Source organism: Dermacentor variabilis, chromosome 1 (assembly GCF_050947875.1).
Source record: "Dermacentor variabilis isolate Ectoservices chromosome 1, ASM5094787v1, whole genome shotgun sequence".
NCBI lineage: Eukaryota > Metazoa > Arthropoda > Arachnida > Ixodida > Ixodidae > Dermacentor > Dermacentor variabilis.
In genome coordinates, this window is record NC_134568.1 from 159,675,855 (window position 1) to 159,694,676 (window position 18,822).

General features: G+C 41.8%; 1 protein-coding gene across 7 annotated transcripts in view; it reads right to left on the reverse strand.

Annotated features, from left to right (window-relative positions):
• The window catches only part of vir (VIR_N domain-containing protein), a 372,111-nt gene that overhangs the window by 75,466 nt on the left and 277,823 nt on the right, over positions 1-18,822 (reverse strand). For 6 of the 7 annotated variants that reach the window (XM_075698519.1, XM_075698531.1, XM_075698493.1 and 3 more), the window contains 3 exons: positions 18,329-18,364; positions 6,086-6,133; positions 2,581-2,677 (listed from right to left, as the gene is read on the reverse strand). In XM_075698519.1, coding sequence (XP_075554634.1) covers positions 2,581-2,677; positions 6,086-6,133; positions 18,329-18,364 — 181 coding nt within the window. The remainder of the gene's footprint in view (positions 1-2,580; positions 2,678-6,085; positions 6,134-18,328; positions 18,365-18,822) is intronic. The other variant, XM_075698512.1, reaches the window with a different exon arrangement.

Here is an 18,822-nt window from a genome sequence, read left to right on the forward strand (position 1 = left end):
AGAATGGCAAGAAGCTTAAGCTAAGCCTAGCATTGCCGCGGTGGTGGCTACGGCAGCCAGCGGATCTGCGTGCGAGTGTGCCGGTTCGTAGCGGCGAGGTTATCAAAATGGCGGCAGTTGTGGCTTTTATTAATGCCGTTTCGGACCTGCGGTCAGGGCAGAAAGTCCGGAAAATCGGATGGCAAAGCGTTCTTGCGTCAGAAATTTCAGTGTTCTTATACACTGACCCTATGGGATACCTACTGGTGCCACGAAGCCGTCCGAATTATTTGGCGTCCGGAAAGTCGCTCGTTGACTGTACTCTGGCAACTCCTCCAGCAGACGACGCGGCGTCAAAGACCACTCGTTACGATTCCTCTCTCTTACTTGGGCCAGCATACCGTGACTTTGGGTTCCCTCTCAATAAATTTACAGCCAATTTTTCCTGATAGAAGCACAAATTCCCTGAGTTTTCCCTGAGCTTTTCCAGACTACTCAAAATCTCTGAGAATTCCCGGTTTTCCCGGTTTGTAGAATTTGTCTGTCTACCGAATATTACGATGACGCACAGTTCAAATTTGATTTTGGATGCTCACATAGACGTCACTATTTCCGATTTTGGCACCTAAACCATGCCAAATGTGGCAAATGCGATTGTCCTTGGCGAGCCACAGTGTCCTCTGCCAGTGAGCTCATCACAGCACCCTGTAGCGGCCACAGTATCTACACTACATAGCAGACCGCAGCTACATGTAATTGCAGCATTTGCTTTGTGCATGACAGGGTTAGAGTGTGCACTCACGCTGATATGCTCTTGTCTGGCTCTGCTACGTGGTGCAGACCAACTTTGTCCTGCACCAGCTTGACCGAAGAATAGTAGCCACATCCAACTAGGACATTTTGAAGCGCTATCAATACCTCGATCATTACGAAGTGAAGTCTGCCAAAGCGTCCAACCAGGAGTGACCAGGAGCGAGCGCATGCTGGCAAGCATGCGTGTGGTCTGACCTTATGTTTCGCATGGTTCGAGGTTTGTTGAGTGTTCAAAACTAGTCGAAATTAGTGAGACCCAACAGCTATGACACCGATAAGCAGGGTGACCAAAGTTTAATTCCTATGCGGGAGGCCACAGCCGGGCGTGAGCAGACGATAGTCAGCTTCTTCCGGAAGTATGTGATTATTATTGAAATTCGAAAACAGACTTTCACTTACTTCAGCCTGTTTATTAGACTTTGTCAATAAATATACACAGCAACAGTAGGAAGAAGCGCACTGATCCAAACACCCTTCATGATTGATGTCAGCTATTAGCCAATAGTAGCTTCATATAGGAATGCTATATTACGAAATAAAGCATCCAGAAAAGAGTGAGGAGCAGGCTTCTGCTGAAAAGAGAGTGTTTGAGAGAAAGGTGACTTCGTGCTCCGCTTGTGAGCTCCACTTGCCACGCACAACTACAGAACTTGGCTGAGATGTTCACAACAGTATATGCTATCCGCAGATTGTTTTTTCACCAAGCTTGAGGGGTGGTCCAGAACCCCTTCAAGGCACGTGCCCAATGCGGTGTCATATGTAGCGGCAAATGTATGAATAAAGGCTATAAAGGCAAACAAAAAGCACTCCTGCGTCCCTGTCATTTTCCACTTATGAATGGAGATGCAGGCTCCGTCGCTCCGTTTTGGTTGGACGCTAACACTGCTTTTGCTCTCTTACGTCACGCATTTATGGCACTCCAAGGTTTGTCTGAATTAACTGCTGTTCAGTCAATTATGCCTGAATTAACAAGAGTTTGATGCCATTAAATATCGCATATGCCTGCCGGGACCAGAGGATGAGTCCGAATTATCTGATTTTCCAAATGAATGAGGGCTGAATAAAGAAGTTTTACTGTATCCCTAATTACCTACCACAATGTTAGTCAGCTACGGTACCTTCATCAAAGGAAGCTCCAATGGATATAGGATTTTTACTAAATGTCCTGTATAAGTAGGCTTACAAGGAGCCAGAAAGTGCATTTCATCACCTACAAGGCGTTTGATCTCTTTTCATGATCCATATTACACCATTTTATACATATCAGATAATGCTAAGAAGGCTAGAGAGACTTCCCTCAATGTATGCTTGCAAACAAAAATAGTTTGTACCATATGAAAGGAGGAGTTGGTATGCATAATGTAAATAGATGCTAAGTATTAAATGGAAGTGTGAAGCATACCAGAAGCTGCGACTGCCTGCACAGGCATCAATGTTCCATTCAATTAAAAGTAATAATGCTGTGCTTTCAACTTATGTTGTGCACTGTGGTAAGAAAGATGAAGCCAAAGCATAATAAATATACCAAGGATTTTACCAATCTACTGGAAAGAATAAGTAACAGTTTGAGTTGAATTGTTGGTTCACTGCTGTACACACAGCAGTAATGCTTGACAATGGTATTTTTAACATGACAGAGCAACTGGGCATGTTCCTCTATTTATTTTAGTATTGTATCTTGTCTCTATATTCCCAATAACTGTTTTGTGAAATTTGTCCGATTCTTTATGTTCCTTTACATACAAAATGCAAACCCAAACAGAAAGTGCTCTGAAACAAATGACTTGCCTTTCTCAGGAGTTGCAGCCGCCTCTCCAAGCAACTCCATCTGGTCTTCCAGGCCATTAATCAGACTCTGAAGGGCTTTCTCATTCACCGGAAATTGCTGCAGATTAATTATACTTCAAACAAAAACAGCCAGGAGAAAAAAAACAAGAATAAATAAAGCTGCAGTAAGGAGACGTTGAAGGAACATCCAAGGGTTGAGTAAAGAAGCACAGAACTTCATCTAGTCAGCACGACTTCACTGTGGCGCAGGCAGGAAAATTTGTGCACTGAAAACTTGCCAGGGATAGCAAATGCAGCACTGCACTGGCGTTTCTGTGTAGCTTTTCATTGGGCATGCACGAATACAGTCAAACCTCCTTATAACGAAACAGGATATCACGAAGTGAAACTCCTCTTGAAATCTCCATAGAGATTCACATTGCAGCATATGTAATAATGAATATAACAAAGTAATTCTGGCTCCCCTTTCAACTTCGTTAAAATGAGATTTTACTATATTCGAAATGTCAGATACGAAGGGGTGTACGGTAGCGCAATTAAAATACGGGAAAAAAGAAGACACACAGGGACACACACAGCGCTCTGTATGTCCCTAGCACTGTGTACGTCCCTGTGCGTCTTCTTTTGAGCAACAAGCCCACATTGCAACCCTCGTGTCAGATATGAATCTTATAATAGTTAAAATTTTTGTATTCAGTTCGTACACCACTTATTTGATAGTTTTCGAATAACCAACTGAACAAATACAGTAGACTTCCGTCAATTCAACTCCGGTTAATTCGATTCCGACTGAAGGTCCCAGGCAGAGCCAATGCATTTGTATGGCTCTAAACTTCCGTTATTTCGATCATAAAATTGACCTTCACCAGATAATTCAAACTTGGCCAGTCAGCATGCACTCCCATGACGACCCTGACAGCGACCTCTGCAGAAGTCTAGGCACAGCTAAGGAGACAGTGAATGCGCTGACGTCATCTCTCATCGAAGATGCTAATTTCGGACAGCCCTAGGAAGATTTTCAAGCAATAACCGTGGCTCACCAATGTTTGATTACGGTATATATATCCAATTCTAACTTGCACCCTCTTTTAAAAGCAAATTTGGCCGAAAATTGCCTGCGCAGTGCAATTGCACCTGAAACCAAAATCGCCTTCGCAACATTTACATGCTTTGCCATATAACACAGATGTACTGCCGCAAGGCTGACTATAAAACTCCGTGTGGCGAAGCTGACTTTAGAAAACCGGTTGCCATTGTTCAACACTTCTTCTTGCTAAAAATTCGGGTGTATGTTAGATTTATATGTTGTTAACGAGCTTTAATGTTGTTTCTACTTCAGTTTACTACATTGTACACATTGAAAATGGGTGCGCATTTGATTCAGGGATGTGTTAGAATTGGGTAAGTGCTTTCAAATGAATCAATCAGCAGTGTTTTGTTATTTCTTTCTGTATCTTTTTAATTTGACATGCTGCATAATTCGATAAATTTTGTTGGTCCCGTCAGGGTCGAATGATCAGAAGTCAACTGTATTCAGAACCAAACTAACTGAATATTTCAAAGTGCGTTCTTGAGTGCTAGCTTTCTTTTTCTCTTAGCAAGGTACATGGATACAGCAGCATGGCAGCTCTGAGAAATGTTTATTGTTATTGCTGGAAGTGCCGTAGTGGGCTTGGTTTTATGCATTTGTTTCTACTGATCTACAGCTATGTGCGTAATTCCCAATTTCAAGTTGCTTCTTAAGCAAATGCCATGATGAGAGAGAATTGACAGAACAGAACGCTCCTAAGTGGAAAGGTCATACAACAAATGCACACAGCCGATAAACCAGGCAGCCTTCTAGCACCACTGCGTTCCCACACCTGGGGTAGAGATAAGCAGAAAACAACCTAAACACAGAAAACACACAGGTTTCTTTCCAAGTGATTATCATAGCGATGCTCATTGCGAAGTTTCATTTTGGTAAGATACTATTGCCACTCTTACTTCACTCGTTGACAATTATCAATTATCTTTGAGGTGCTTGTGTGGTATGAAAATGAAAATGAGAATGTCCTCATGCAGCAGCCCAGGGCTTGCTGCATGAGGACAGGCACATGGCAAAATGCATCTGAGTTAAAGAATCTTAGCAGAATAATAAATACGGCAGTATGGACAGACAGCAAGAGTGAATTATTCAATTTTCTGCATTAACTAGCCTTTACTGCAATGGCAGTCTATTTCGATTTCTTGAAAAAAAGTAAATGCTTGCAGCGCTTCACCAGCATGCTTACAAAATACTGATAAGCCAAGCGATCGTGAATAACACGAGTAGTGCCGAAGCCGTGAGTTCATGACATGAGCACACATGTGCAGCAATTCAACACAGCCACAGTGAGACTGACACAACCACACACTTTTTAAATTTATTTCTAGGGGCCCTTCTCCAATGTGCAGTGGGTATCTGTATCAGCTTAGGCTACCCTGGTCTTAACCCACACCTCCCCATTGTCAAGCGCTGTTTGACCGTCCCCATCTCCTTTTCTTGCCCCTTGTGTACTCTGGTGCCGTATGCAGGCAAGAGAACAGACAATTGTTATAGCTAAGTAATGTTTAAAACAAAACAATTTGAGCTCCTCGTTGAGGATCATTTTATCAAGGTTTTACTGTACAATCAAAATATAATGAACATGGATATAAGGAATTACTGGACACAAAGTAAATATAAAATGTTGTTGGTCATGTTTTATTTCAATGGAGCATTCTCCTGTTATAAAGAAATTGAAAATTTGGGATCCGACACGGTATCGGTTATAGTGAAGGAAATTTTTGCTTGCACTTGCCTCAAACATATATTCTGGAAGCAAAAATTTGAAATAAAGTGGCCAACTGATTTTTCAGATGCCAGATTTTTTGGACCTGCAAGGTTCCTGCGGCACCACCATATAATGGCAATAACTGATATTTCAGATGTCTCACGGTGTTTCAGGCATGAATCGCACTTGTGATGCAATAAACATGGGAGCCATAAACAAAGTTGCTGCCATGTCAACTGCCACAAAAAAGCAACTTTGGTTGCTGATTCCCTACTAAGTGGCACTGGTTAAGCCAAGGGGCCTCTTAAGTGCAGCTGGCCCGGCATGGTTGGACCATAGTCGGCAAGCAAATGTGCCAATCCCGCGCGATAAGACCAATCACAGTTACAGATTTGCAGCGGTGCAGAGTGCACGTAATTTATTGTTGTTTCCGTGCCTTGTATCAGCACGGCAAAATGCCTGTGGGTCATCAAAATTTGCAGAACTTTTGCTGGCTTGTTGGAGGCTCCCCGCTTGCATTCCTTTTGCATAGACCTGACCGTGAGTTTCTCCCCTCGCAGATGTATGTGTGTATGATTCTAACAAATATCAGATATAATGAATGTATTTTTGTCTCCAATGCAACTTCGTAATAACAAGGCTAGATTGTATTATGTATTTAGTTATTTAAGCATTGAGAAAAAAATATATATAGGAAGTGCTGGTCATACCGAGTCTCCAATTTCTGGTGACTTCTTCAATTCTTCCTGATATTCGTCCTGAAAAAAGAAACAAAAAGAAAGCTCCATTTTCAAGCTGCTCAAAATATCAGAAAATTTTGCATCTATGGCTAGAAAGCAGCCACCACTGCAGCTCAATTCATAGAGAAGAGAGAAAAGCATGAAGAGGTTGTAGGTTTGGTTCTAAGTGGCAGCAGGTTCTTTTTTGCATTCTTGAGAACTATGACCTTGAGTACACACCTTTTCTAGTTTATTTATGTGCTTTATTATTGAACTTCCAACACAGTACACAAGCAACAGGAAACTTGGAACAGCAAAGACTGACAAACCACACATTGTCTTTAGATCACGCCAACTTTCACAATGACTTTGCTGCTGCATATTTTACCTCCAAGAACTAACTATACTGAATAAACTTGCTCAAAGCAAGTACAGTAAAACCTTGTTAATTTGGATTTCATGGGACCAAGAGAAATGTCTGAATTAACCGAATGCCAAATTATCGAGGATATCAAGAAAACAAACATGCTTTTATTTACTGAATAAATGGGCCACTCATGTTTCTATTTTGCACAAAAGCAGTGCAGAAGCTGCACTTCTCATCATCTCGTGGCTCATTAGCACTCGCAGCGGCGAAGGCCTCACGACTTCCTTCACAGCACGGCTGCAGTGCGCGTCTTCATCTGAGACAGGCTTTTTACTACAATGCGCACATCTCGATTATTTTTTTGCCAGTGAGCTGGTCGCAGTCCATCATGATGTAGCCGATGCTCTTCATCTTCGAAAGCTTGTCAAAACTAAACTACTGCTTGCTGCAACCGCTGCAGACGAAGCCGCGACCGTTGTCAACGCGACCTTGCGGTGTTGAAGGTGTGCGGCTGACGCAAGCACCGAGACAAACTGAAACTACCGTTTGCTTCAATCGCAGACAAAACCTTGGTTGCTATCAATGAAATCATGGATGGCGACTACGCAGTTATGAAAGCACGCTACCGACGCGTGTACTGACTCCTGACTGAAAATGAAACCACCGTTTGCCGCCACCACTGCGGACGAAACCGCGGCCGCCATCGACGTGATCATGGATGGCGACTACACAGTCATGAAGGCACGCGGCCGACGCGCATACCGAGTCAAAGCAAAACTACTGTTTCCTGTAATCGCCACGGACGAAATTGTAGCCACTATCAACGTGATCATGTATGGCAACTACACAGTTATGAAGGCACGCAGCTAACGCGGTGTTGTGCGCGGCGGTGAATGCAAGGCTTTAAAAGCACAAATAGGCACGAAGCGTTCTGGCGTTACTGTCATTCACATGCAATTTCCACTAATGACTACGGCGATGTGGACTAGCAATGCACTAACGAAATTCTGCTCTTTGGTGTTGCACATTTGTGATGCTCTAGCACTCGCCAAGCTCCGAGAGTTGTCCGAAATAACCAACGTCTGGCCAAATACATCTGAATTAACGAGAGTTTCATTGCATTAGATAATGCATACACCTGCCAGGACCAAAGGACCAGTCCCAATTATCTGAATTTCTGGATTATTAAGGATCGAATTGACTAGGTTTTACTGTACCCCACTAGCATACAATATTTTGCACTGCCTCAAGAAGGCAGCACAAGTACAACATCACTCCTATTTTGAATGCATTCTTTATTAAAATCTTGCGTCACCCCATCAATCAACACCACGAAATTTTTTTTCGCAGAAAACTTATCTTTTGTAAAAAATGATACGATATGCATATTATCGTAAAACAAGCCCAAATTCGTAAATTTTACAAAACATTCTGGAGAATGGGCAGGTATGCTTTGGGTACAATTGAAGTGAGGACTGCATAAAAAGATTCTGACTGCGGTTGTAATGCAGAGGCACCAGTTCTTAAGTGAATGCAAGGCGCAGAACTCTTCTGTTCAAGAATTTCTACCCTTGAAGGCACCTCACCAGGTTACATAGCAGATTATGATTAAACGCTGAAAGTTGTTACGTGCCCTTTAGGGAGTGTTCTACCACAAGAATTTTTCAAATTGGTTCATGAACCGTTTCACTTCCCCTACCAAGTTATATAGTGTTGTACACACGTACAACCCCCTGCTACTCCCGAGTATACTCGTGTTGCCTTTTTATCTCACTCCATGCAACTCCCAAGACAACTTGTGTAAAAAAAAAAAAAAACTCGTGGCTATGTCGCGCTATATTTGGAGAGGTCACATAAACACACAGAACATTCTTTTTCTACAGCGCAATGGACACGGACAAGACACAGCACTGTGTATGTGCACTCATCTCGTCCATGTCCTTTGTCACAACAACTTGCCCAAGCTTTAAAAATGTCAACAAAGAACATGTAGATCAAATTTTACACAACAGATGGAGTGTGCATGAAATCCGCATTACTTGTCTGTCTCAGCAGCGCATCCATGGCATGTGAACGTGCCGCATGCGTTTATGCTTTAACAGACAAGAAATTTAGGGACTGCTGATGAATTCGGACTCTGGTAAAAGTGTCAACAACGAAGCAGCTCAGCTAAATGGCTTGTCGAGCGAAGACAGTGAAGAAGAGCCTCTGCAGCCTAAGAATCTGAGCAAGAGGAGAAAACACGACGAATGTTAACTGGAAGAAGAAAGAATTCAAGCCTTAGAAGCATGCTTTTGACCCATCTTCTCCAGGCATCTGCAATGGCATCACAGCGGTGGCCAGTGAGCTTGAGGTTTTTGAGAGTTTGTTTACACCAGTAAGGAGTGAGAAAAAGAACATAGTAAGGAGTGAGAAGAGAGTCAGAAAAAAACTTAGCAGTGAAAGGGTTAATAGCTAGGATAGAAATATTTCAGTGTCACGAACACGATTTCAGGAAGCGAGCATCAGCACCAACATAGACACTCTCTGCACTTGCCCCTCTCTAGCCTCTGCAAACGAAATTCTTTCCTTGCATTCCCCCATACTGGAGCTAGAGGAGTGTGTGAAGCTTACATCACGGACCCCACCTTCTTCTTTTTGTAGCCCCTCCCGCACCTCGCTTTTTTGTTGGCGCACTTTCGCTGACGGTCTTGCACGCAAGCTGTTACATTTGTCTCATTTCATACAGTGCACAGGAACACTTGACTAGCTGCATAATTCAGTGCTACACAAACGCCGAGGCAGACGCAAGCAGGTCAGAGCATGATCGCATGCTGGAACACAGTAGAAAATAACATAGTTTTGCCTTCTGTGCGCACGCGTCTTCACATGGGAACAAGCAAACAAAATAGACACACATCTCTCTTGCAATGGTACGACATAAAATAAAGACATGCAATCGTTTGGTTTGTAGGTTTTATTATTTCTCTAAACTTTAATTCAGCTATTGAAGCAACAGATTAAACAAATATAACTGCTGTTGCCTTCAATAATTCTCAAAGTCACATGCCACCGTGAGTGACGTCCCAGCATGGTGAACTAGGTAAGCACATTTGCGCGATTGACGTCAACTCTCCGGCTGGAAGCACGGCGTCCACGCGGAGACGGGCACAGGTTATTTGGATTGAAATTTCAGATCTTTTCATGGCAACTAGCGGTCTAATATTTTGCAGGTACGATCGTTAGCGCACATTGTATGCTCTGTGCTTAACAGTTTGAAATGGCCAGACTTCGTGAGGAGCCCCTTATACGCTTTTAGGCACCGTATACAGTCAAACCTCAATATAACGAACCTCAATTTAATGAAATTCGTGATGTAACAAACTACATTAACTTCTCGATCTTAGTTGCATTGGAAATCATGTCTTTTTTTTACGATTTAATGAAGTAATTTGGTGACATGGTTTCAATTTAGCTAAGTTTTCGGCCATTTCAAGCACACGGCACCAGCCGCCTGTTTCCAGAACGACACCCCGCACACCGCCTGGCAACCTTGGAACTCTCCGACGTCAGCAACCACGGGACCACATTGCGCGCAATATAAGCAGCAAGGAATCGCCAAATCCTCCAGTCACAACACCGCCAGAATAACGATGTTCACAACGCTTCTAACCTTCCAGGTGCTGACGTACCTGATACCTGGACCCATTTGCCCTTCCTTCACCGCCCAAAGCCCGTCTGGAACCACCTACCTGCACAAAGCAAGTTCTCTGCCAGCCTCCCACCCTCCTGTCAAGCCAAATGGCACCAGCCGCCTATTCTAAACCTTGCAAAAATTCTATTTCTATTCCGCTTATTCTAAACCTATGCAAAAAATCTCTTTGTTTAACATTGAACAGCAGTGATATTGAGCGTGCACACAGTCTTGGAAGATTTTCCGCAACAAAAAAGCGCCCTATAGTAGTAAAACTGGCCCACTTCAAGATGAAAAAAACATATTGGCTTGTGGGCGTAAGCTAAAATATACATGTTTTGCCGTCGGAGAAGATTTTGCCTTAAGTACGCGCTTTGCACGCTCAAAATTGTTAAAATTTATCCAGCCCCACAAATGCGCATTTAGGCTCAGCCTGGACAAGCTGCATGTAGGCAGCAGATGCTATTTTTATGATGATGTATCCAATAGCGTCATTGAACACACCACAACACCTAACAGCAATGAACTGCCAGCTCCAAGTGATACCTTATCTGACCAGCTCCAGTGACGAACAAGAAATTCCGTGCCTGCTTCATTCAAAAACTGCCCCGATTCATTTTTTAGCATTAGCGTGGCTCATTTTTTAACATTAGTGTGGCTTTAACTAACATCCACAGTATAATTCCAAAACGTGAGGAACTCGAAAGCTTCATAGACACCACAGCCGATATGATGTTACTAACGGAAATGTGGTTAAATAAGGATGTCAGTGACCATGAAGTTTTTCCATCCTACCCTAACTTTACAGTTTATCGACGCGATCAGCATGATAGGTGAGGGGGAGGTGTACTAATTGCCGCTAGAGACAGCTTACCATCATCACTGATAAATCACGACGACAACATCGAACTAACATGGGTAAGCCTGCACAGTAGAATTGGCAAAATAGTGTTTGAATCTGTTACCGTCCACCAGATAGTAACCCCTCATTTTGCGATTTCTTACGCCATTCTTTAGAACAAATAAAAAAAAGATATGCCTGCTGCACCTATCTTCCTTTTTGGAGATTTTAATCATCCCAGCATCAAATGGCCACTACTTTCAGTACCCAACAAAATACCACCGTATAGTGAACACAAACAGTTTCTTGAATTACCTCTAGGCTTTAACCTCCACCAAGCAATAACATGCCTAACTAGGGGTGACAACACCCTGGATCTCTTGTTAACATCTAGCACAGAAAAAATAAAATATGTGACTTCGCTTCCTGGCTTTAGTGAACACAGCGAACTTCATATCGGCATTTCATTGCCTTAGAAAAAGAAAGCCCCCAAGCAAAAATTAATCACTGATTACAAGAAAGCTAGCTTCGACGCATTTAAACGTGAACTTCCACTCTTCTACGAAGATTTTCGACAGACATACTCTGCTCGCTAGGTCAACGCCAATTGGGAATGATATAAAAACACTATGCTAAACTTAAAAAACATATATATTCCTACTACCCTTATAAATACTGACAAAAATAACAGTCATTTATGCAAAGCCTAAAACGTCTACTTAATAAGAAAAACGCCAGTATCGGAAAGCAAAGTTAACTAATAGCCACAGAGCTTGAGACAGGTACGAACTAAGTGCCAAAAAATACATTAAGGAATTGAAAGCTTTCAAAAGCAAATTTTTTTTCAACTGACCGCTTATCAATCCTTCAGTCTAACCCTCGTAAATTTTTTCAGATTATCTCCCCGCCTCAGCGCCAAACTCAGCTCCAATTATCAGACAATGACAACGTACTAATTGAAACTGAAAAATGTGCTACAGCCCTTGACAACTTCTTCACATCAGTATATTCCCCTGCTATAAACTTTAGTTCTATCGAATTACCACACCACTCGCCGACCCAAATGCCTGATATCCAGATTAACGCTGATTGAATAGCTAGGCTAATAGACGCTCTAAAATAATCCTCCTCGGCTGGTTGCGATCAAATAAGCAGCAAATTACTTAAGAACAACATTTCCCTGTCAAGCGCAATACTTAGCTTACTTTTCCAACAATCAATCAGTACTGATGAAGTTTTCCATGATTGGAAAAAGGCTCAAGTCATTCTCGTCCATAAGTCTGGTGATCGAACAAAGGCATGTAACTATCGCCCAATTTCTCTAACCAGTATCCTGTCTAAGCTGTCGGGACATATCATAGCAACTAATCTAATGAACTACTTTGAATCAATTACCTTTTTCTATTCATAGCAGCATGGTTTTAGTAAACTATTATCCTGCGAAACTCAGCTCACTGAATTCACCGATGAAATCTTGCAACACATAGATGATCACCTACAAATTGACGCCATCTTCTCAGACTTTTCGAAGGCCTTCGAGCGTGTTCCCCACAATCACCTACTTGCCAAATTATCTGCTCTCGGAATCCCCCCATCACTGATCACTTGGATAGAGAGAGAGAGAAAGAAGAAACTTTTATTGTCAAGGTTGAGGGGAGTTTTCTTTCCCAGCGGTGTGGGCTAGCGTGGCGTCTGCTTCGCCGCAACGCTGTCAGCCCATTCCGCCAACCGTATTTAGTCTTGCGGGTTGGAAGTTTTGGTCTTCATCTCCCACTCTTCGTGTGAAGGAGTTCAACTAAAGAGTTCTCTCGGGGGAGGGTTCTTTTGGCATCCCCACAAGATGTGATCTTGGTCCGCCAGGGGGCAGTTACAATGTTTGCAGTTTGGTGGATATTCACCATCGGTCATTGCAGCTAGCCTTCTTGGACTAAGTACAGATCTAGTCTGTACTCTCCCGAGATTAGTGGCCTGTATTCTTGTCAGTGTCTCATGCGGGGATGGATATATTCGCCTGGATTCGCGGTAATAAATGGTCATTTCGTTAAAGGTGTGGATGCTTTCATGTCGGTCAACCCCGTCGGGCAAGCCCACCTCCCGGTTACCAGCTGCTCGGGCGCAGGCTTAACCCCCCTGTTATTCTTAATCTATATCAATGACCTGCCACCTAACACAAAAACCAGACTTCGACTTTTTCGTGATGACTGCATCATCCACAACACCATGCATAACCCTAGTGATTCCACTGACCTACAAAAAGACATAGACACTATCGTTTCCTGGTGTGAAAAATGGTTAATGCCTCTTAACCTTAATAAGTGCCAATGTATGTTCTTTTCCCGTAAGCGCAGCATCACAAATTACGCGTACCATATAAGCTAAACTAAAATACCACACACAGACTGCTATAAGTATCTAGGTGTTCACTTAACATCATCATTATCATGGGTTACTCACATTGAAACAATATGCGCAAATGCCTTGCGCACACTTGGTTTTTTGCGTCGCAATCTGAAATCTGCATCGCCTGCTATTAAAAAATTTGCATATCAGACATACGTTTGGCCGAAATTGGAGTACGCTTCATCTCTCTGGCACCCCTTATCTCACCTACGAATTAGAAGCCATTCAGAATTGTGCTGCACGTTTTATCATGTCAAACTAGTCAAGTAAAACCAGCATAACTGAACTAAAATGCACATTCGATCTTCCCAGTCTCCAATCACGTAGTATCATCTCGCGTCTCTGCATGCTTCACTCTTTCTATTATCACCCAAGAGCCAGACACCCTTGACTACAACCCCCGCCTAGAATCTCACCGCACCTCAACCACAGCTGTCCAATCACGTACATTCAGCGCCGCATGTCTTTGATGAAGGATTCTTTTTTTTTCCAAATGCAATAGCGCTGTGGAACACTCTTACAAACTGTATCGTTTCTTCCGCCGACCACACGACTTTCCGTGCGAAACTAACAATCCACCTCACTTAGAATGTTTTGTTAAAAATGCACTTGCTACTTGACCCCTGTTAAGTAATTAATTGTTAGTGATTCATTCTCATGCATAGTATGTTCTGTCAGTTTTTGAGTGATGAAGAGTTCCTCATACTTTGTTTGCCCCTGCCTTACGTAATGCCTCTAGGCCTTTAAGGCTTCAATAAATGAAATGAAATGGAAATGAAATGTACTTGCAGCCATATGGTTAGTAGCCTCCCTGCATCTAGTTGTATTTATACTACTTTTCACGACTTCAATCGTGCTGATGACATCTCAATTATTGATGTGTTATGTAATTCTTTTGAACAGTTCGAACAGCTTAGCTTGTCCTGCAATGCTAATATATTAGTTTCATTCTTTCAAAATATTGTCCTTAAATACATCCGAAGCTTTGTTCCTCTGAAAACTAAGAAACAAAACCCAAAGGTACCTTGGATGACTAGAGAATTACAACACATGTCCCATCGTATTTCCAGACTGAGACGCCTAAAGCAGGCGGGTGACATCCATGCTACAGCACAGTTTCATATAATTAAGGATGAATATCGCGTGAAGTCAAAGAAAGCTAGAGATTCTTATTATAATGCTATTTTAACTAATTTATTGCACAATAATCTTAGAAAATTCTGGAGCACAATTTTTTTCTAAAGTAAGCTCTAGCAATACTTTTATAGTTAACGATGCACCCTCTAGTAATCCTAAGCTAATCGCCACAGCATTTAACGAGCATTTTCAATCTGTTTTCACAACAAACAACCGCGACATTCCTCCTTACAGCAGTGATGTGTATCCTCCTATTGAAGATGCCTTGGTCCCGGAGGAAGGTGTTCTTGATATGACCCTGAACCTTGACACAAAAAAGAGTTGCGGCCCAGATGAGATTCCTAATCATTTCTTCATTGTTATTCTCTTTGGTGTTGTCGCTACCTAATGCTCATATTCAAGAAATCACTATCAACTAGTATAGTCCCTTCGTCATGGAAAACAGCAATAGTTATTCCATTGTATAAATCTGGCGACAGACCACGTTTGTTGAATTATAGGCTGATCTCTCTAACATCCTACTCGTGCAAAATGTTGAAGCACATACTACCCACGCATATTTCAGACTTCCTTGTTAATAACAATATTCTATTTAACTTTCAACATGGTTTTCGTCGTGGTTACAGTACTACCACTCAATTGATAGAATTTAGTCACGACATTGTTCGTGCGCTTGATTTAGGTTACCCAATTGATTCTGTCTTTATTGACCTCTCCAAAGCTTTTAATACAGTTACTCACTCTTTTATACAAGCTTGACTCAATATTTAACAATCCTTCTCTTCTTCACTGGATTGCAAGCTTTCGCACTGGCTATTCACAAAGCGTTTATTTTAGGAACACTAACTCTTCTGCTGTTGACATAACATCCGGTGTGCCAGAGGGTTCCGTCCTGTGCCACTACTCTTCTTGCCGCACATCAATGATCTACCATCTAACATACCTGTTAAAATACGTTTATACTCGGACGACTGCGTGCTTTATCAAACTATCACTTTACCTAAAGATCGTATTCTTCTTAACGACTCCTTTGATCATTTCTGCCAATGGCGTAAAACCTGGCAAATGACTATAAATTTTAAGAAAGCCGTGTACATCTCATTTTGTAGGCATAAGTTTCCATCCACGTTTCCTTATGCACTTGATAGTTGCGCACAGGAAAAAGTGTCTGAATATACATACCTGGGTCTTTATTTTACTATTAACATGTCCTGGTCTCATCATATCAATTATATTTGTACTAAAGCACTTAAAAAGCTAGGCTACTTATGGCATACTCTGTGCACTGCTCCTTTAAAAATTAACGTAATCACTTAAAAAGCAGTTATCCGCCCACTTTTGGAGTATGCCTGTGTGGTATGGAATCCACATAAGAAATCAGACACCGTGAGGTTGGAAACGGTTCAGAAAAAGGCTATCAGGTTGATCTACCGTCGACATGATTGCAACTTTTCTCTGCCTTCTAAACTTTCAGAGTTAAATCTAACTACTCTCAGCATCCGTCGCAATACAGAATCCCTAAAGCTCTTCCACTCATTAATTAACTCGCCAAACACTTCTTCCCTTAGTACATACATAAAATTTGCTGAACCTTCCTCATCTAGGAGGTATTGCCACCTTAATACTGTACCCTATCGGTCCCGAACTGATGCGTTTAAATATAGTTTTTTCCCTTTAACCATTGAATATTGGAACTCGTTGCCTGGTGCCGTTCATTCGCTTCCGTTGGACGATTTCTTGCTTAAACTTGAATGTCATTGATCTATTTTTGGTTCTTGTTTTTTCTCTTTGTCGTGCTGCGTACATTGCACATTTTTGTATGATATACAACTGTATAATTCCCCACTTCTGCCATAGCCCTAAAAGGGCTGCAGCATGTAAAAATAAAATTAAAATAAATAAATATAGCAAAGAAGTATAAAAATGTCAGCTGAGGAAAAAGCTATTTCAAGCGCGCTTCTGCATGAAAAGTGAGTGGAAAAAACACCGTCCAACCGTGCGCACTGAGACATGGTAGGCAGGAAACACTGCTGTGTCATTTGCCACGTTGGCAAAGAACTCTTAACGACCAACGACCGGTGGCTCACAGCGCTCGGAGAAACACGAGAGCTGACTATTCCTTCTCCGCAAGGGGATGGGGAGGGAGTTCACGCACTATAACGTGATCAAGCACATTGTCAGGAATGGAGGAACAGAGGCAGGAACGTAAACCTATCTGCCTTCTCCTCCAAGCGTGCGTCCACGCACGGGCCAGGCACTGTATCTTGGAGGTTTTTTTCCGCAGCAAATGCTAAGTACGAGTCGAGACATTCGGTGCCTTGATGCACGTTGCATTTCATCATGTGTAGTGTTGGCGGTCGTGTAATCACAAGTCTCTGAAACACAGTGAAAAGTGCTCCCTCACGCTGTAACAGCGAGTTATTGGTCATCAAGTGAGATCTCTTACCCAAGTCCGTACAACATCGATAAAACTATGAACCTTACTTTGTGTAGTTGTCTCCTTGCTGTGACTTTTCTTGTTTCTTGTTTCTTTTTTTCCAGGATGGATATCTGTATCTCGTTACACTTTTGTTTTTAATTTATGGGCACCAGCTACGAGCACTAAGCGCTGTCAGCCATGGCATCCAAGATTCACGGCACCGCGCGACGCAACACACACGAAGCTTGGACGCCATGAGTCACGTCGAAGCACTGCTCTTGACGGAATCTGCACCCCACGCGCTGGCACCCATAACTGCACTATTACGGACTGACCTCGCAATTTGTTTATAAGTGCTTACTAAGATACTATCCACCGGGAATGCTCTGGGAACTTGTGAAGTTGTTGACAATGCTGAAACTTCAAAACCTCGAATTAACTAAATTTGCGATTTAATGAAGTTTTTCACTGCAAGCACAATTTCATTATATCAAGGTTCGACTGTATAGGGATTTTTCTATATTTATTATTTAGTCAGTGATACCTTATTTGCATCCGTTTAAAACAATGTGCGGTACTATAGTAATACACTTCTCTTTTTCAATGAGAACAATTCTTTATGTGCATCTGGTGGCATCCTGTTCTCATTTTATTGTTATTATTAATTTCTTTCTTTGCATTCTTTTTTTATTCATCAGCCCACCTTCTTCTAGGACCTTTTGTCCCCTTAATCCCATTCCTTGCAGAGTAGCATGTAGGTGAATATATGCTGGCTAAACCCTCTGCTTTTCAATAAACAGCTTTCTTCTTTGCTCTATGTTGTTGTCATGGTGGCCAGATAAATTGAAAGCAGTTTATCATTTACACGCTCCACAGTTGTCTGGACACCCACTTAGACATGGTATTATATACATCAGCAAAATAATGGATATGAGCCTTATTTTTTAACCAAGTGAATTCCAACTGAACTTAATATTTCACCTTGTTTAGAAATGCAAAAAAAAAATTATATTCAATTCGCTATTCCAGGATCGTTTTTCTCAAATACTATTTGTACTTCGATTAAAACTACCACTATTCAAACACCACTAAAAATTATTATGTTAGTTTATTTAACAAAGCATACATAAAACTGCCCACATAAAAAAATTCTCACTTTATTGTCACCTAAAAACATTTTGCTTGTTTTTTCTCTAAATAAATCACTCAAGAAAAATTTTAAGCTGAAATAAAAATTGTGACCCTGGGGGCATTCATATTGAAAAAAATTTGAGCCTCAAGGGGTTTATGAAATACAGCTTATAATGAACTCCATTTCCCTTCACCATCTATTTGTTATAATGAGGGTTTACTGTACTTTTTGTATCATGAAGCAAACAAATATATGGAATTCTTACCGCGTCTCTAATTTCCGCCAGCTTCTTTAACTTTTTCTGAAAAATAAACAAAATTACAAATAAGCAGGTCACTCAAAATTTCTAAATTATTTCCATCTCCTCTAAAAAATAGTCACCATAAACGCTCAGTTCACAGAGCAGAGTAAAAAAACATATGCCAGTTGTAGGCTTGATTCCCAGTGGCAGGGTTCACAGTATAAGCTTTGGCATGAATGAGCGCCCCATCAAATACCAATCACAGCCGCCCCAGACCCTATACATTAGAACCTAGTTCATACGTATTAGAAAAAAAGCGAGAAAATATGTACTAACTGGGAAAACGTATCATCTAAAATCACTGAAAAATTTGACAGACTCAACTGTAGCTGACAACTATGTAATGCAAAGCATTGCGCAAATAGTCCTGGCACGAGACACCAGTGCATGCTGAGCTGGTAGGGTCCAAGCGGCCAGAGACATGCATAGTCATTTTTGCGGCTTAGGCAAGCTTATAT